Source organism: Schistocerca nitens, chromosome 4 (genome assembly GCF_023898315.1).
Source record: "Schistocerca nitens isolate TAMUIC-IGC-003100 chromosome 4, iqSchNite1.1, whole genome shotgun sequence".
In the NCBI taxonomy this organism is placed as follows: Eukaryota; Metazoa; Arthropoda; class Insecta; order Orthoptera; family Acrididae; genus Schistocerca; species Schistocerca nitens.
In genome coordinates, this window is record NC_064617.1 from 795,157,716 (window position 1) to 795,178,566 (window position 20,851).

At 38.0% G+C, this 20,851-nt stretch overlaps 1 protein-coding gene across 2 annotated transcripts in view; it reads right to left on the reverse strand.

Annotated features, from left to right (window-relative positions):
• Positions 1 to 6,099: 6,099 nt before the first annotated feature.
• LOC126253184 (activating transcription factor of chaperone) overlaps positions 6,100 to 20,851 on the reverse strand; it is a 57,181-nt gene continuing 42,429 nt past the window's right edge. The window contains exons 1-2 of one of the 2 annotated variants that reach the window (XM_049954347.1): positions 8,684 to 9,009; positions 6,100 to 7,717 (exon numbers count right to left, since the gene is read on the reverse strand). In XM_049954347.1, coding sequence (XP_049810304.1) covers positions 6,696 to 7,717; positions 8,684 to 8,702 — 1,041 coding nt within the window. In that variant the 5' untranslated portion in view covers positions 8,703 to 9,009 and the 3' untranslated portion in view covers positions 6,100 to 6,695. Of the gene's footprint in view, positions 7,718 to 8,683; positions 9,010 to 20,851 lie in introns of those variants that run through there. The other variant, XM_049954346.1, reaches the window with a different exon arrangement.

Sequence of the window (20,851 nt, forward strand, 5' to 3'; positions counted from 1 at the left end):
CGTATCTTCAATTACAACCACAGGTCCCATGCAAGCCCAAAAGCGTGTGTCCCATAGCATAATATTGCTTCCACCAGCCTGCGTCCGTGCTGCACGTTCCGAGCCGCCGTTCACCTCTGCTGCGGAGCTTCATGTTCAACGATGTATAATGAATGGTGTGCTCTGGAACATTTGTGCATGCGCCAGCATTGTATTCTTTCGGCAGAGATGCCACAGATCATCATGTATCCTATTTTACAGAGGAGACAATCCTCCAAACCCATGTGCTGTGAAGAGTCGTTGACGTTCATTTATTTAGCGCACAGTGGTAGTTTCACAGTCCTACCTCTTTTCGTAGATGCTTATGACAGTAGCATGTGAACATTCGACCAGCTTCGCCCTTTTCTCGATACTAGTTTACAATCCTTGTGTAATAATAATCCGCCCTTTTTCAAAGTCGCTTGTCCCAATGGATATCCCCATTTGCAGTCCGTACCTACGCTAGGATGATCTGTGTCTGCTCCGCTTGCATACTTTTGCTACCGCGTCACGTGGTCGCAACGCTACCAGGCGGCATCCAACGTCGCGGTTGGCAGTGGTAACAATGTTTCGATTTATCACTGTGGTGTATAAAGCAGATAGGAATCTTAGGACGGTCGTAGGAAATAAAATGCTCATGCGCTCCTTTGAGGCACCGACAGGATAGAGCCAAAACACATTCCTTTCTTTAGCTGTAGGGCTCTGGGCGCGAAAATTTTATTGGTCAGCCTGGTCTGATGCAGCAGCTTTGGAAAATCACTGAGAAGTGGGAGAACGCTCCAGGAGAATTGGATGACTGCTTGTGAGAAGTGGATCTCAAAGAAGGGGCGAATGTTATGACGGAAGAGAGAAGGAACTACGGTGACACATTGTCCGCTGCTAGTGAGAGAATCACTTCATAGTCCTTTGACGTTGCAGCTCCAACGTGACCATGATGTTTGCGTTAGGTAGCTTTTCGGGATTCACAGCATCATCCGACAAAGTGGCTGCCGACGGCAGCACAGGCGGACAACACAATCAGCTTCGGTGAGTATAAACTGCAACGTAAACTTTGCTGTGTTAATGAGTGGGAGGAAGTCGCAGTTCTGACATGCATAATTTTATGAACTCAAATTTTGGCGATCACTGTCGTCATATCGCGAAAACGAATCAGTGTGCTATAACGTAATATCCTATCGGTTCCTTGTCTTGAATCTCCGCCAACCTTAAGTTATTTGTAACTTTCATGTACTTGTGGTAATTTGTCAGTGAATAGAATGTTATTAAACGTGTTTCGTGTTACACTTCCAATTGCAGCTACTGCACTCTGTTTTTTGTAAGGGTTTATAATAAACAATAGAACTTATGGCAATTTTGACTTTCATTACTTATGTATCTCACATTGTCAGAAAACTAAATTACAACTGTCACTATTCCAACACACTTTTGAAAGTTTGTAGGGCCATAATTTAGCGTTAATAAACAAAATTCTTGCATGACAAATGATAGTTCACAGTCTTTATTGGATATCCACATACCGATACAGGTTGATTACCTAAAGACGTAGTCGGTAAGGTAGTCCACCACACTATTGAGCCTTCTGCACGGAGTTCGATTTTTTTTTTTTGTGTGTGCGTGACTTTGATGGGTAACATACATACCTGGGATCCTGCCGGACTTGCATTATCAGAAAAATGAACAGTTGCATCCACGACCGTCAGTGTTTCATTGCTCGATAAAATGTGTAATCTAAGGTCACGTCAGTTGTTATTTTTTAAACATTACGGAATTTTTTATAGCAAATGTTGCAACAAAAGTTACCTCCATCCCATGTAAAGTATTGCCAGTTCCACGACTTTCGTTTTCGTGTATCCATACTGATGTGAATCACAACTTTATTCGAATGACTTCAGACATACAAGTTACGAGCACAGCGTCGTTTCTCGAGAGTTCGAGAATCTCCCGTAAACTAGAAGCTCGAGGAATTCTCAGTGCGCTCGAGTCGCTGCGCATCGCGGCTGTCAACGTGATGAAACGTCAACCTGTCGTCCGCCTGAAGTTCAGAAAATTCAACTGTTGATATATCAGTGGTCTGTGTATGGTACTCCTTGTGACGCACAGCTGTCGCAAAAACACACTTAACTTTTTTGCCAACTGCATACGCTTTTCCAGAATTATTGCCTTCTGTGTTTCCTTAAAATCACTTTCTGCAGAACCAATAACACGGTTACATTTACTTTCATCATAATAAAATAAACTAATTCTATAGCTACAACATCGACTTTTCCCCTTCTGAGATATTATTAGTTGCGGCGGCGGCGGCAGCAGCAGTTAAATCCCATGTAAGAGGCGGCCTGATGGCCCTTATCACAACACGTGAAGCAAATAGATATTTTACAGCATAAATTACTCTGTGGATTTGCTGCATAAAAGCAAAAGCTCGCGAAGCCGCAGCACACTTATTGTTTGTTATGTATCTCTCCATATTTCAAAGCAGTTCTCGAGTCAAGGCTTCTTTTGATGGGCAATGGACAGCATTTCAAAAAACGATCTGTTCACCGAGAAATAAATGGTTGCTAAGTTACGAATAGCGTATGGAGCTGGAAGTTTGTTTTTTAGAGCAAAGGCTGCTGCCAGCCAGTGCTCCAACCGTCGATCACCTGCCATCTTCCTGTATCCCGGTAGGCTTGCACTGCGTCGGTCCTACATGCAGCATCGTCCGCAAATGTTCTCCAGGAACTCCCAACAGTCCAGTTACGAGGGTTTTTTCTTTCATTTAAGTGTAATTTCTGTCCTTTTTTACTTACAGAGTATTCTTACAGCTTCATTTTCATTGTAAATAATTGAAAGAAAATAAACATTCTCGACTGCTTACACAGTATTGTTTCTTCAGAGCCTAGCGACTTGTTACTTGCCATAAAAAGTTCCATTTGCATTCCAGTTAAAAACCTGCGTAATACCTACCCTTTTCCTTGAAAGAAAAGCACCTGACTAGAACATATATTTTTCCTTTCCCTGAGAGCTTAGGGGACAGGGGCTGTTGTCCCACAAGTGTATTTTTGTTGTACCTGTCTGCAGCTCCACGTCATCTACACGGTGAGCAGCAACTATCCTTTTCATATAGTTTTCTATCTTCAACAGTTTTAACTGTTGATTTCTCATTGCAGGTAGTTCTGGTCTACTTTCAACTTCCCTTTTCACAAGGACTAGAGAAGTGCTTAATTCAGCCAACCAACACTGCATTTTACAGCTTTTGGCGAGTTTCATATAGAATTTAGTGTTATTCATATCAAGGTGAGCAGTGTCACTATAAAAAAAAGTCATTTCTGTAACACAGCAGAGAGACTTATTGAGGAATTCACTTTGTCACACATATCATCTCTTCCACTAATAAATCTGGGTAGCAAATTATCTGTAACACACATCCATTGAGGTATCTTGCCTCACACCATGTAGTTGCTACCTCACAAACTGAAGGCAATACAATTTTGTGTGACTGACATAATTCATGACAGTAGAAACATTTGAGCAAAATCACTATGTAAAACTATGATGTGAGATTGTATACATAAACAGAAATAAGTTCACCAGTATACTGAAGTATACAGCTGCTTTTAGCAGCTGAAATTATGTCCTCTATTCCTATCAGTGTACATAATCTGTAGAAAATGGTCATTTATTTGTAAAATCTTTATTTGTGAAACAAAGCAGTCACACTGCACAAAGTAGGCACTGAGAGCATGCCTAAAATTGTAAAAGAGTACCAGTACCAACTTGTCAGTCAATGCAACTTTGTCACTGAATCATCACTATGCTGAAATTCTATGACGGTAACAGTCAAGTCCTAACATTTAATGTCTGATACTTTTAGTAGTTGGCATCCTGCAAATTAAAACTGACTTAGGCAAAACTCAATTCAGTACTGCCTAACATTCTGTTCTGTCACATAATAGTTCTATTTGGTTGCTACATGTATACTAGGAAGAATTGTCTTCTATGAACAAGAGCTTCAGCTACCCCTCAAACTCTGTACACCACCTAGATACAGCAATATTGAATCTTTCACAAGCACTGGTTAACACTTTGTTTGAATCATCCATCCACTTCCTAGTAGTAAATAAAAATGTGTACTGTAAAATTGCTTGCCTTTTTCTATTCAATGTATTCTTTCTTACAAAACTGCTTCACTTTTAAACGGGCCACGTACTTCACCCAATAATCACATTTGTCTGACACGAAATTTAGCTGCTACTGTGGCCTGTGAAACTTTTATGTATCACTGACTCCAACTTTCTAATGAACACACACACACATTTATTCTGAACTATTAGGCTGTCTATACACTTCTTACAGTTCAGAAACTACACGTTAACATACGTAAGTATTTATTCACCAACATAATGTCTGAGCAACTTCCAACACTTAATACCTTAAAATGTGCTGCAAAGATATAATGCACATCTCCTATGCCAGGAACCTACAATATATTCACCTTATATTGTTTTATAGAAGTATGCATTATTTAACTTTGAGAAATTTTAGCTTCAAAAACTTATTCTTTAGTCTATGACTGCATTGTTACTTCTATTGTACGGATAAAGGCACACAATACTATACAACAAAAATAACTGCCTTCAGCTGTATTTGATGACATGTAAGCGAGATATACACTGGATACTCAAAATCACTGTAAAATGTGTCTTAATTTGATTCTGTCACTTTGGAAAATGTCAGCTGGAGAGACTAGCATGACACCATAAAAGAAAATTCAAATACCAGAAAAGTCTCTCTGCAAAATTTGGTGCCCATTTACATATTCACATGAGTGCTGTTCATCAACATAACAGTTTAATAAGCTGGAATGAAGGAAAATATTAGTTTAATACCCCAGCAACAATAGGGTAATTAGAGATCGACCAGAAATTTTGAATATCATGAGGTTGTGGAAATTGCTAGAACAACCCAAAGTTGATGCACACAAGGATGTGAACTCCACACCTCCAGAATGAAATTTAATGTTTCCCACAGCACCACCTTGTCCAAAAATATTTTTTTAAAGTGCAGTAACTGATATTATTTAGTAATATGCTATTGTGGAAGGGTCATTCCTCTAATTTAAGAGTGATTTCTTTAGCAGAATTACAATTTGTCAAAATCTGGCTGCTGCAACACTGCACAGTAGATTTAACCAAAGAGTTACTGATGCCAGAATGAATTTTCACTCTGCAGCCAAATGTGCACCAATCTGAATCCTCCTGGCAGGACTTAGGGTCCCATGTTCAAGCCTCCGCCCAGCACACAGTTTTAATCTGCCAGGAAGTTTCAAAAAGTAATTGACTTTACTAGACATGATAAATCTAGTTTAGATAGTAGATATAAAGTTGTACCACAAATAATATGCTTTGTGTTTTCTTAATCGTTCTTAGAAGAGTCAAGAGATTAATAATCTTAAACAATGTGATCACAAGAAAATAGGTCATTACTCAGTTGACTGACCACCTCAATCTTTCTTATTATATTACAAAAAGAGGCTGTCATTTCAGAATTAGTGTGAAATGAGTTTTGAGGAAGAAATCTGACAGCATGAGCAGAGCGTTGTGAACACCATTTCACCAAAATCAGAGACTATGTTAAGAACTTCCTGTTGGAGAAGGAAAAGAGTAGCTCAGGAAACTTTTTGTGACCCTCCCTTATTTAGAACTGAGAGTAATCTGGTATCATGTAACTTCAGTACTGCTCTTCAGGTACTGTTACTTTACATTATATTTACACACACACACACACACACACACACACACACACACACACACAGAGAGAGAGAGAGAGAGAGAGAGAGAGAGAGAGAGAGAGAGAGAGAGAGGGGGGGGGGGGGGGGGGGGGGGGAGCTGAGACTGTATCCAACATCTACATGGAAACAAATACACAGTAACAGTTCATGTTCAACCAGGACAATCCAAATTCAAGTTAAATGATAAAATATAAATTTGAAAATTATGTCATGCTTGCTTGGTTAAGAAGTGAGGTGTGGAAAACCAAAATTAAATGAATGATGACAATTCTATCAATGACTAAAGCATGAAGTCATTTAAGTGACAACAAACATTTTTCCACCAGGTTCTCCATTTATTACTCATTCAGTGTTTACAGTAATAAGGCTCAAAAGTTCCAAGTAAAAAATATAAAGTATGAGACACACACACAAGTAGAAGAAAACTAAACTATTCTAAAATTATTTACTTACCTAACAGCGTGTCTCATTAAAGAGTTTAAGTTAATATTCCAGTGATATTTTAACAGTACACAAGAAATGCCTGACTGATGACAGATTAAAACAATGAAGCAAATACATTGCATCCATGCCACTGTGTGGGTAGTGATATGATAACAACCGCCATTCTCAGCATCAGTACATTTGTACGTCATCACAATGCGAGTTAGCTATCTACAATCACAACGCACACAATGGTATAGTGAACCAGCAGAGAAAGTGTAACCACCCTGCAGAATACTGTCCAAAGGATGAATTAACACTTCACACAAAAACAGCCTTTCCATTAGCACTAAGTTTAAATTTCCTTGGGTAAACGCCTTAGGATCATTAACTAATAATTAAGTACTTGTACTCAACAGAACTTATGGCATGAAGCTAATGCTAACAATTCAGACCAAATGATACATTCACTGAATTATTAAATACATTATTTTATCAGTCCTTTTGCCCGAAACACGTCCCTCATGAGCCCCTTCAGGTACTTTATTTCACGTGACAGATCAGTTATTTTCTGTGTAAGTTCAGAATTCTTCAGTTCCAGGGCTCTCTCTTCTGACAAGATTTCTTCAATTTCTGCCTTCTTCTTCTGACGGTAGCGGGTAGCAGCATTTTTGTTTTGTTCCTTTTTACGTAATTTCTTTTCTTCCACCCCTGGACGAGCATAAGGTTTAGATGATGAACCTCTCTTCCTTCCCGATGATTTCTGTGGCCCAGGTGAAGACAGCTGTTCTGCTGCTGGAACCCACTCAGGATCATCAGCACTTTCTTCACTGCTTTCAAAACTGCTGTTGGAACTTGTGCTAGGGCTTAGTGGTAACACATGAGGCTCATATCCATCTTTAGAATCACTTGTGAACCTGCAGTTAACATCTTGCCACGCATTACTGCTGACTTCCATGTCTTCTGCTCGAGATCGTACCAGCTCATCTACGTCGGCTAATTCTTTTGCAATATCTGGCGCAGGAGTAGAAGGAACCATCTGTTCGAGGTTGGTGAAAAATGTATCTTTCTTTTCAGAAATTACTTCTATGAATGGGCCAACGGCAGTAACATTTACTGGAACTGCAGTGGCATGGATGGGGAGAATGTGTGGCTCCGAAATGAGAAAGGCATCATTAGATACAACACTATCTGTTGGTGAGTAATGAGTAACAGAATTTGCAATTGTGGGACTCTGAGGTGGTGTGAGGGTTCCATTGTTTAGTTCAACTTCTCTAAATGCAGACTCGAATTCTTGAAGCAGTGTCTCTGTCTGAGAGACAGGGGCAGACAGTGATGATTGAAGCACCTCCTTGGAAATATGAGAGGCATCAGCCACCAGTGACTGTTGTTTCACAGCCTCATGTAGTGGGGCTCTGACACCATAGAAAGTATCACGAGGTTGCTCCACTGGTAAATCTTCCAGAATAGGTAGATCAGTCTTCTCCTCCAACCAATTGTTGAAAGGTTCTGCGTAACAAAAGTAAAAATATTTCAGTAACACTGTCAACTGAAAACTCATTATATATATGAAATTAACTGCATGATTGTATGTGTATTTCAGTACAGATAAAACTATATTAGACAAAACATTTCCTGAGTTGAATTAAACTCATTTGGTGACTTTTGTGTTTCAATTGAGAATTTCACAAATTAAAATACCACATGGTAAAAAATTACTGCTGTTTTCCTTATCTCCCCCCCCCCCCCCCCAATGCCATTACTATCAAGAATGTGTTAAAACTTTGAAAGTCACTCTTTATTTTCAACTTTCTTTCACTTTTGTTAATCTCATAATTTTACCACAAAAAATAAAAATAACTGTTGTAATTCTTGATGCTAATGTACTCCATATTTGTCTCATTGTGTAATACTACAGTCAGAGCACTTAACATCACATTGCTCATATTTCATAAAAATGCTCAATAATTTAGAATACACAGTAAGATTTTGATGTCACACAGCTGCAATACAGTACATCTCAGTAAACTGACTAGATACTGGAGAACAGCTATTCAAATGAATGTTTACCAAGTTAAATTGACTGAAGTGATTATATGGCATTCATTTTGTGCTGTTTCTATTATATAGTCATACAAACATTTGGTGTGTAGTTATCAGGCAATACTTTAATGTTAAACACCTCTATCAGTAATTATGCAGTTGAGATTTCAGTGTTTTCTAAACAATGCTGAAGCTAGTGCTAACGCGTTACAAAACAAATGAAACCAATGGGAAACTGAACTTTAGCGTATGAATTAAACATAACACAATTCAGTCATCTACCATTGAATTCAATTGTTTACCTACACATTACATGCTCAGCACAGAAGTATGTAAGCACCAGGGCAAAAAAAATTGCATCAATGACAAAAGAAATATATAATTATATATACTGCACACTTTCACTTTTAACGCCATTACAATATTACATACCAAAGAATGCAGCAGCCATAACTTGTAACTATCCAAAGTATAATCTTCTTCACAAATTATCTTGACAGCTGTTTTCTTAATTTTGTGCAAACACTTTGTTCACAATTTGGGGGAGAAGAAACCTCTGCACCCAAGAAATTAAATGTTCACCTTCGGTTCACCAATTTCTCTGAATTTACAATAATTTCACGGTCCCACAAGTACAGGTAATTGTACTGCATGCTATAGTAAATGAAGGAACACATGGGAAAAGTGCAACATGCGACTAGCAACAGGCTATTCACAGTGAACACATCTGTCCTGCCACACAGCTGGACGCAGACTGCCTCCTCTGCTGGCTGCCCTATCTGAGCCTCCTCCCTTCCACTGGAGATAAGTGTCCCCCCTCTAGAGCTGCCTCAAGGTGAGGAGTGGGGAGGCAGCTTACTTGACAACAACAATCAATAATAGAACCTGATACAATGTAAACACGTCAAGTGATTGAGGTTATCATGTTCGCAATATCCTTATGCATCATCATTCAAGTGGCACAGACCTTTGCAACTAAGCAAAAGAAGCAATTATTTTACTGAGCCTGTTCTTTAAAATTTTACAAGAAAGAATGAGAATTTAAGCAATCATAATCACAAATGAATAAAATGTAACATCACATGTCCCCATATTCCAATGAAGCCTTACTTTTTCACACCATGTTTACAGTATATAATGCAACCAGGCTCTCTGCATATTTAAGATGCAGTCTGACTGACTCTACTTTTTGCCTAATTTGTTCTGCTTAATGGAGTTCAGTTTTTTACAGGCTTTTGCATTTTTCTGGACACATGGGTACCCTATAAAAACATTTCTTCACATTATTTTTCCTGTCTTTGGTATTTGTTGTCATTAAAGTATTTCTAGAGTGATGAATTACTGTTTGTTTTCTGCAAATCAAATCTCAAGCTCCTCCTGGAATTGGAATAAATGCAAGTTTTGTTAAATTACATCAAAACCCATGTTTATTTAGACTTTACGAAACCACTTATTGGATGCACCGCCTTTTACTTTTTCCTGTAACTTTATTAATCTTATAAAAGTGGAAAAGTATGAAGTACTTTTAGGGAAGTTTTCCACGAGAAACCATGCACACAGAGATTGGATGAATGATTCACATACAGCAATTAGCAGAGTTTGATTTTAATATACATAAATATTAGTATCCAGTATCAGTTAGATGCAACCCGGATAATCACAGAAACTACTTTTTTTTCCAAAAAACTCCAAGTAAATGGATTTATATACACTCTTTTGGTTAAAATGAATATAAGCATCTTTCATTAATATAATTGGAATGATTACTTCTGTTAAATTTGGGACACAGAAAAAAATTGAAATTTCATCACGTTTGTACAAATTGTTTTTCAAGGAATACTGGTTCCCATAATTGACTGAAGTATGATTTTTCTGTGCTGTTCTTTAAAACTTTGGGGATTATATGATAGGGCCCTTCCTGTTTCAGTATCTCTTTCCTTTCCTTTTATAGGCTGTAAATACAGTAACTGAATGAACACAATGCAACAATACCAGTAACATTATAACACAGTCCCTTAAACTTTAATATATATGTAGCGGTATAATACCCCTTTTAGAAGGTAACACTTGCCTAGAAAAGCAGAGCACAACATTACCATTTTCTCTTCTGGGTAAATGATTGTATATACAAAATGGAAGACTATGCATTAACTCAGAAGTCAAGACCTCTGTTAACAATGTTTAACATGGCACATGGAATATTCCTAAAGTCAATCACATTCACAGAGTATAAACTCAACTGAAAAATTACAGAATACTGTGAAGTATTCGGACTCAAGCCAATACAATGCACAGGCAACTCCCATGAAATGGTAAGATCCATCAGCTACTGAAATAGCATACCTCAAACATTCATTGGTCAATTTCTCTGTAGATGTGTGGAGTTCTTGCAGTTTTCATGAAACACATCACATACTGCACACGTTTTTGTCCTACACAGTATTCTGTAGAAAGCCCTTTAATATGTTACAATGAGATAATTTTTGAAGGATTCAATCTACCAGATTGCCAAGACATTTATCAATGCTTTATTAATAGTGATGTTACACTTACCCATGTGAATGGGACACAGCTTAAAGCCTTTAACATAGATTTCAGTTCCTCACTGCAAAAGTTAGTAACTAATCTCAATGACATTTAAAAAACAATTTTGTTCCCCATAGACATAAATAGAAAGCTAGCGAAATTTTACTTCCATTCTACAGATTATTAATTTTACATTCCTATTATCGAAAATAATCACAAGTCACACTTCGTATTGTTTTATTTACCAGTTTCGCTCTTCAGATGAACAAGAAGATCATCAGAACATACAGTTGAAAGTAGGCTGACAGCATTAAACATGGCATTTAAAGTTGACTGACAGCTCTAAAGGTTAAACTGGTTGTACTATAGGGAAACTTAAGTTTAAAGTACAGAAGTAAATGATGACAATGATAGTAACAAAGATGAAATTTCATCTTTGGCACTGTCAATGTCGTATACTGTACTTTATAAACATTAAGCTGCTTTAGAAAACTTATGCTGAGGACTGACTTCCTAATCCTTAATGTATGAAAAAAACTGATGTGGCCCAGTCTCTAAAGATTCTTTTGTTATATGTATATAAAGGAAGACCACTCAATGGTGAATTTTGTGGCACGTGAGGTCAAATTTTGCATACCTTGTTGGTATTTAGACAAAATGTCAAATATATTTGTTAATTATAATATGCTTGTGTTAAAGTGGATACCACCACCAGCACTCAAAATGAAGCTTTTTCATATGAGCTTCCTCTGATCTAACATGAATCCACTATGCATAAAGAATCCTTTTGCAAATGTGATGAAAATGAGATATGGACAACATGCCTTGTTACTGAAAAGCTGTTTTTATCTTTATCTCCTTTCCATTCTCTCTCTCTCTCTCTCTCTCTCTCCCCCCCCCCCCCCCCCCCAATCCCCTTCACCACCTCATTCTAGTATTCCACGTAACTTCAAAAGGATTTGTTATTTATGAAAGCAGCATGTATAATATAAACAGTTACCACGGTAAACACACTTCTTGTGGCTGTAACTCAGCCACTGAAGCACTATAGCACACTACAGTAGTCGACAACATTGGTTGCTTCCAGAGGCTTAAAAAAATTATTTCTAAAATATTTAGTGTGCTACACTCTTCACGATGTCATAGGTTCAAACTATTAATAGATGCAGTTTTAATTAAACATACTGACAACTGGTATCAAAATACAAGACAGACAATTTCCAAAATAGAATGACTTCCCGTCAGAAAATGAGGACTCACGGATTTGAAAAAAAGATATGGTAATATTTCAAAATAAAGCCTATAACTAGCACCAAAATAAACAGCTCATAAACACCATTTCTACAAATCATCATCTGTTATCTAAGGAGACATACAGAATTCCAAAATTCATCAGGCAGAACATATGGACAAATTCATTATGTGTAAAATTATCTTGTCAAAGGAAGAAAAATGATGTTGATAACAAGGTCAGTAAAGACTGAGCACAAGGTTGGCTTGGGCAGTAGCACAAGGAGCGAGCTCAAAGCCTTTCCCTCGCCAAAGGAACCATCCCATTAAGTCTGCTACTGTGTTTATTTTGTACATGCTTCTAGGAGTTTGGGTCAAAATGACCCAATTTTCTTTCTGTTTCCTGTAGGTATACTTTTTAACGTGTGTGTATTGAAACCACAACTAAGTTTATAATTTAGACACTATAACGCACTAACCTTTCAATTGCATACAGAATAGTACAATGACACAATAACTGATATATTAAAATGAGGTGTTTCATGATTTTTTACAACCCTATGCCTAATTGTTACTAACAGTTTTTACATGGATATGTAAGATGTTTCTCGAAAGTGAATTTTTTACACTCAGCTCTCTTCACTAAACTTTTGTTGTCAGTTTTTCCTCGTAGATGGCATTTGCCCCTCTTCTTACTTTTCGTATAATTTTCTTTCAATGTGGACGACGTCCTCGTCTCTGCATTTCTCCATTAATTACCTGCTCGCCAAGAGTTTCTAGGAACAGTCTTCTTCGCTCCAGTGCGTTTGCTTACCCTTGGGGATAAACTGCCTTCAATAGCAGTTTCATACAGACATGTCAACAACATGTGAGCACACAACACTAGGCCATTTGTTTGTTTTTTTGTTTACTGTATAATTCACCATCATCTTGCCTAGTATGTCCACAGCTCCTTTTATGTTTTTAAGTTTAAAATAATTTGCAGTTTTCCTTTGCTGTTATCACCGACTTCTGCATTATGGTGCAGAGTGCTTTGCAGAATAACACTTTTTTTCCCCTTTGGGATGTATATAAAAGTGTTACGTCTTTTGCAAAAGCAAATGTGTATGAGATTATAAATCTCCCTGGTTTGCAACAGTTTTTGTGGGCTACAAGGCTTCTTTTTTGCACAGTTCCAATTGTTGCGTTATCACTTTTCATTAGCACCTGTCCTAGCACGTGAGTGGTCAAAAAGTTCTCAAAGGTAATGTTATCCCCTTCTACATTAATTAAAACTGTTGGGTCTTGGTTCTTTTCAGCAATACCACCATTTCCCAGTATATGACTGAATATTTCATATGTAATTTGTTTCACTGTCACAAAGCACTGAGAGCCTGATGCCACACTTTGCTAATTTACTATGCATTTACTGGTGGAAAAGGTGGTTTCCCCTGAATGCAACAAGTTGTTCATCTACCGTAACAAACATATTGGAATTTTAAGGAAATATCTCTACCTATTTCTTCCAAAAATTCCTTATAGTACCAAACTTATCTTGTTCACCACTTCATAGTCTAGCCTCATATCATCAGATGTAATAACCCCTGTTATCTTTTGACTGTTTCTAGAGACACTGTAGCTCTGAAATTCAGACGACCTTCATATTCATCCCATGAACTTTCGGCAGACTCACTCTGTGACTTATAGAAGTCCTTCTAATAACAACAGACTTATATAAGCATCTAGGTCAAGAACATGACATTTTTTTCCCACTTATCTGCAAACATGTTAGTTCAGCATTGGAATGGGTGAGTATAATGTTTTAAATTGATGGAGGAAGGAAGAATTTGAAAGCTGAGTATTCATTTGCAATGCAAGAAAAGGCATACCTTGTTGGTCCTGGAATCAGATAAACTATATTAGACGTTACTGAGGATTTCTTTCTAAGGATGACACAACATGCTATTTTGAATGGAGTTTTATCAACAGTTAATGGACTTATTTCCAAATAAGAGGTACAAAAAATACTGATATTACTGAAAGTATGCTGGTACAATTATTTAACTGGATAGGTAAAAAATCTTTTCACCAAGCAGCGGCAGAACACACACTGTTGTGATTGATAAGCTTTTGGAGCCAAACGTTCCCTCTTCAGGCAGAAGGGTTGGAGGGAATGCAAGAAGGGTGAAGGAAAAGGACTGGAGAGGTCTAGGAAAAGGGTTAGATTTTGGGAAAGTCTCCCAGAACCGGAGATCAGGGTAATGACATACCGAAGTGCATTGACATACATTTTCAAAAGAAAATTGTAGTGTGTTGATACAGAGGGTGCAGTAACTATTGTTGCTTTTGCAAGGAGCACTGGAATTCTTAAATGCCCTACATTTTTGTATATACTCAGTTTGTACACGTGGAAAAAAAAGAAAATCGCAGATTTCCCAGTTAAAAATACACCTTTACCTGGGTGAAAATACAATTTTTCCAAAGTGAAAACACACTTTTCTGGGTCAAGTGACAGTATACTTTCCCTTGGAGCTGTAAAGCCTATCAATCCTTTGAATGGTAAAGGTTTTATACATCAGTGTAGAACTTCGCAGTACTTTAGGAAATGAAATGCAATGAAAAAACAATGTGTTTTTGAAAGATATTTTATGCACAGCAACATGTACACTGCATATTTTCTTATTATGAAGGTATGAACACGAATTCCACCAAATACAGCACATTGGCTTCCCAAGCACTGAAACAAAGATTGCAAACTGCTTTTGTCAGCCAATTATAGCTCATGTCATGTGACCTTGCCAGCCAATGACAGCAGATATTCAGAGGATATGATACATGATGTAGACAGCAAACAGCAATATCACCGTTAAGCAGCACGAAAACACAAATAGAAAAAGTTAATGGTTTAAATTAATGTACATATAGTATAGCTCCCCCCATGAACCATGGACCTTGCCGTTGGTGGGGAGGCTTGCGTGCCTCAGCGATACAGATGGCCGTACCATAGGTGCAACCACAACGGAGGGGTATCTGTTGAGAGGCCAGACAAACATGTGGTTCCTGAAGAGGGGCAGCAGCCTTTTCAGTAGTTGCAGGGGCAACAGTCTGGATGATTCACTGATCTGGCCTTGTAACATTAACCAAAACGGCCTTGCTGTGCTGGTACTGCGAACGGCTGAAAGCAAGGGGAAACTACAGCCGTAATTTTTCCCGAGGACATGCAGCTTTATTATATGATTAAATGATGATGGCGTCCTCTTGGGTAAAATATTCCGGAGGTAAAATAGTCCCCCATTCGGATCTCCGGGCGGGGACTACTCAAGAGGACGTGGTTATCAGGAGAAAGAAAACTGGCGTTCTACGGATCGGAGCGTGGAATGTCAGATCCCTTAATCGGGCAGGTAGGTTAGAAAATTTAAAAAGGGAAATGGATAGGTTAAAGTTAGATATAGTGGGAATTAGTGAAGTTCGGTGGCAGGAGGAACAAGACTTTTGGTCAGGTGATTACAGGGTTATAAATACAAAATCAAATAGAGGTAATGCAGGAGTAGGTTTAATAATGAATAAAAAAATAGGAGTGCGGGTTAGCTACTACAAACAGCATAGTGAACAAATTATTGTGGCCAAGATAGACACAAAGCCCATGCCTACTACAGTAGTACAAGTTTATATGCCAACTAGCTCTGCAGATGATGAAGAAATTGATGAAATGTATGACGAGATAAAAGAAATTATTCAGGTAGTGAAGGGAGACGAAAATTTAATAGTCATGGGTGACTGGAATTCGTCAATAGGAAAAGGGAGAGAAGGAAACATAGTAGGTGAATATGGATTGGGGGGAAGAAATGAAAGAGGAAGCCGCCTTGTAGAATTTTGCACAGAGCATAACTTAATCATAGCTAACACTTGGTTCAAGAATCATAAAAGAAGGTTGTATACCTGGAAGAATCCTAGAGATACTAAAAGGTATCAGATAGATTATATAATGGTAAGACAGAGATTTAGGAACCAGGTTTTAAATTGTAAGACATTTCCAGGGGCAGATATGGATTCTGACCACTATCTCTTGGTTATGAATTGCAGATTGAAACTGAATAGACTGCAAAAAGGTCGGAATTTAAGGAGATGGGACCTGGATAAACTGAAAGAACGAGAGGTTGTAGAGAGTTTCAGGGAGAGCATAATGGAACAATTGACAGGAATGGGGAAAAGAAATACAGTAGAAGAAGAATGGGTAGCTCTGAGGGATGAAGTAATGAAGGCAGCAGAGGATCAGGTAGGTAAAAAGACGAGGGCTAATAGAAATCCTTGGGTAACAGAAGAAATATTGAATTTAATTGATGAAAGGAGAAAATATAAAAATGCAGTAAATGAAGCAGGCAAAAAGGAATACAAACGTCTCAAAAATGAGATCGACAGGAAGTGCAAAATGGCTAAGCAGGGATGGCTAGAGGACAAATGTAAGGATGCAGAGGCTTGTCTCACTAGGGGTAAGATAGATACTGCCTACAGGAAAATTAAAGAGACCTTTGGAGAGAAGAGAACCACTTGTATGAATATCAAGAGCTCAGATGGAAACCCATTTCTAAGCAAAGAAGGGAAGGCAGAAAGGTGGAAGGAGTATATAGAGGGTTTCTACAAGGGCGATGTACTTGAGGACAATATTATGGAAATGGAAGAGGATGTAGACGAAGACGAAATGGGAGATAAGATACTGCGTGAAGAGTTTGACAGAGCACTGAAAGACCTGAGTCGAAACAAGGCCCCGAGGGAATAGACAACATTCCATTGGAACTACTGACGGCCTTGGGAGAGCCAGTCCTGACAAAACTCTACCATCTGGTGAGCAAGATGTATGAGACAGGCGAAATACCCTCAGACTTCAAGTAGAATATAATAATTCCAATCCCAAAGAAAGCAGGTGTTGACAGATGTGAAAATTACCGAACTATCAGTTTAATAAGTCACAGCTGCAAAATACTAACGCGAATTCTTTACAGACGAATGGAAAAACTGGTAGAAGCCAACCTCTGGGAAGATCAGTTTGGATTCCGTAGAAATGCTGGAACACGTGAGGCAATACTAACCTTACGACTTATCTTAGAAGAAAGATTAAGAAAAGGCAAACCTACGTTTCTAGCATTTGTAGACTTAGAGAAAGCTTTTGACAATGTTGACTGGAATACTCTCTTTCACATTCTAAAGGTGGCAGGGGTAAAATACAGGGAGCGAAAGGCTATTTACAATTTGTACAGAAACCAGATGGCAGTTATAAGAGTCGAGGGGCATGAAAGGGAAGCAGTGGTTGCGAAGGGAGTGAGACAGGGTTGTAGCCTCTCCCCGATGTTGTTCAATCTGTATATTGAGCAAGCAATAAAGGAAACAAAAGAAAAATTCGGAGTAGGTATTAAAATTCATGGAGAAGAAGTAAAAACTTTAAGGTTCGCCGATGACATTGTAATTCTGTCACAGACAGCAAAGGACTTGGAAGAGCAGTTGAACAGAATGGACAGTGTCTTGAAAGGAGGATATAAGATGAACATCAACAAAAGCAAAACGAGGATAATGGAATGTAGTCAAATTAAATCGGGTGATGCTGAGGGAATTAGATTAGGAAATGAGACACTTAAAGTAGTAAAGGAGTTTTGCTATTTAGGGAGTAAAATAACTGATGATGGTCGAAGTAGAGAGGATATAAAATGTAGACTGGCAATGGCAAGGAAATCGTTTCTGAAGAAGAGAAATTTGTTAACATCGAGTATAGATTTAAGTGTCAGGAAGTCGTTTCTGAAAGTATTTGCATGGAGTGTAGCCATGTATGGAAGTGAAACATGGACGATAACTAGTATGGACAAGAAGAGTATAGAGGCTTTCGAAATGTGGTGCTACAGAAGAATGCTGAAGATAAGGTGGGTAGATCACGTAACTAATGAGGAGGTATTGAATAGGATTGGGGAGAAGAGAAGTTTGTGGCACAACTTGACTAGAAGAAGGGATTGGTTGGTAGGACATGTTTTGAGGCATCAAGGGATCACAAATTCAGCATTGGAGGGCAGCGTGGAGGGTAAAAATCGTAGAGGGAGACCAAGAGATGAATACACTAAGCAGATTCAGAAGGATGTAGGTTGCAGTAGGTACTGGGAGATGAAGAAGCTTGCACAGGATAGAGTAGCATGGAGAGCTGCATCAAACCAGTCTCAGGACTGAAGACCACAACAACAACAACAACAACAACAACATAGTATAGCTACAAGCATAGCTGAGCTTTCGCATGTCACATTGGTTCCTTTTTGTGTGTTGCTCTTTAACATATATCAAACACAAACATGCCAGTAAATTTTTTAAATAATGGCATAAATGGCTGGTCCTCTGGGCCCAAAATTTTTCTCAGTGGCGGGTCCTCAAGGTGTTACGTTTCGAACAAGAATCAAACACAATGTGATATAAGAAATTCATAACATTCTCACACGTAAAATAATTCATCTTGTATAAAAGGAGATTTATTTTGAAGGTAACATTTCTAAAACCACTATTAACAATATTTTTCCCATGATCTGTTACAAATAGGTTAATTTGCAAAACTGCCCGAGAGTGTCAGGAAACAGGCATTAATGCGCATGTGCAGCTATCACGACACAGGTGGTCTGTGCTTGGTTTTGGCCTGCTTGTATGCTTTTTGGTGCATTTCTGTTTGGAATTTCGTGCATATCTGGGCATCACATGACCAGGTGCAGCACTGCAGCATGTTGTTCGGAGAGGACATATGGAGTTACTGTAGTTAGAGCAATTCATATCCATTGAGGATTGCAAAATAAGAAAGCAATCTTTGGCATAACATTCATTTCAAAACTAGACTCTACAACTGAAATATTATTATGTAGCATTTCCAATCGAGTTCATATGAACACAGCACTGCACAAAATTAGTTAGAAGGAATAAAAATTTCTTGTAAAAAAGCTCTCTTTGTACATGCTACAACTAAGGACAAGAAGTTTTTCATTATTTTCAAACAATATAAAAAATTAACAAGATTTGTCTGTAAAGCCACAAGGTTTCTCTGTGAAGTCAAGAAACTGTACAACTTGACGTTTATATTGTACTTCAGGAGTAAATGTAAAGCCTTGTGGGAAGTTATAATGATAATATATGGTGTCCTGCCAGTCTATAATTCACCGAAGAAGGGCATCCTATAAATTTAAAGATGTGAACAACACAAATTAAGACGTAATGTCAAGCCTAGAGGAGGTACCAGAGAAGTGTTAACATATGACTTGTGATCAAAAAACATTGTGTTGATAGCAGGCAATTTGTAAAATTCTGCTAAAGCTGTCAATATACCTGAAACAAAACATTTTATTCAATACTATTAATCAACTGCGTAGCCATCTTCAAGTGAAAATTTAAATATTTTCGTATGTATATAGCGTTATTTGATAAAAGAAACAGGACATCAGAATACCAAATGAGCATCAGAATTTAATACTAAAATGCATAATTTGGCTTAAAGTGCACATTCGTATGTCCTGGTTTTCAGCTTTTCAGTGTGGTTTTCGGCATGCCAATTTTCTTGGGTAGCAGAACTGTATTATCTGATGTTTGGTTCTTTATTACGACATTATGCCATACATGCCAGAAGATGAAATGCTTGACTGCCAGTAATGTGAAAATAAAATAAATTCAGAAAACTGAAACTAACACCACATTTTTGTCTTCCATGACTGTGACTGGATTTTCATTCACATGATAGCTTCCAGCCACAGAAATCAGTCTGTTTTCTTTTGACGGAACAGAGATAAAACAGCAAAAATTATGAAAAATTAACACATTTCACATGGGGACTACCCCCTTCCTCCAACTCAGATTGCTTGGCACATGCACGAATTTGGCAGTTTGGGCATGCTAGATACATTTTTCTAGCTAGCATCTGGCTGCTTGCTGCTACTGCTTATACAGCTAAAACCACACTTCAAATAGGCAGAAGCGGGAAAAGACGCTGCTCATATGTAACTTCAGCTCTGTGCATGCGCGTTAGCCCACTGGCAACTCCTCAAATGAAAGTAATGAGAACAGTTTTGACATCATGCTCATCGAAAGCAGTTTGTTGTTGCAAATGCGTAGTTTTCATCCTGCAGTGTTTGACACATTTTGCTGTCTGAAGACGCTGTGTGTGCACCATGTCTTGTTGTAAAAAAGTGAAATTCCTTGTCAGAGTGTTAGTTCTTATAACTCATTATTACAAAAATTTAGCTGACAACTAAAACAATAAAAAAATACCCAGAAAAAAATTCTGAAAAATTCCCAGGTTTTTTCTAGTTTTCTCTCGGATGAAAAAAATTCCCGTATTTTACCCAGCTGTCCTGGGGTGTACACACCCTGACAAAGTCAGTCCGCAAATGCTGAATGGCGCAAAATGTTTGACGTATTGTCAATTTCCTTGTTTATTGATGTGGATAGCTGGAAACACATTAGGCTTAATTAAGGACTGTAAGTTAACTAATAAAGTACACACAACAACACCCATAAAACAGAGAAAATCTGCACCAGTAACAGTTTCCTGCCCTTTCTCAACCCTAAATTTCATTGGCTTTAGGAGCTTGCAGCCACAATTTTGTATTCTCTTGGTACATACGCAAGTAATTAGTTTCTATTTTCTTTTTAGTAACACAATGGTCTTACAGGTTCACTCACATTTCATCGAAACTTTGCAGAAAACTGCATTTCTTTTAATTTTAAGTGTACATGATTCGTAAGAGCTACCATGTTTCTTTACACAGCTGCCGCCTCATAGTCATCACACATTACGTCGTCACAAGCTAGATGAGTGTACATCTACGCTCAATTTCACCATCTTTCCTCTTAGTTTAG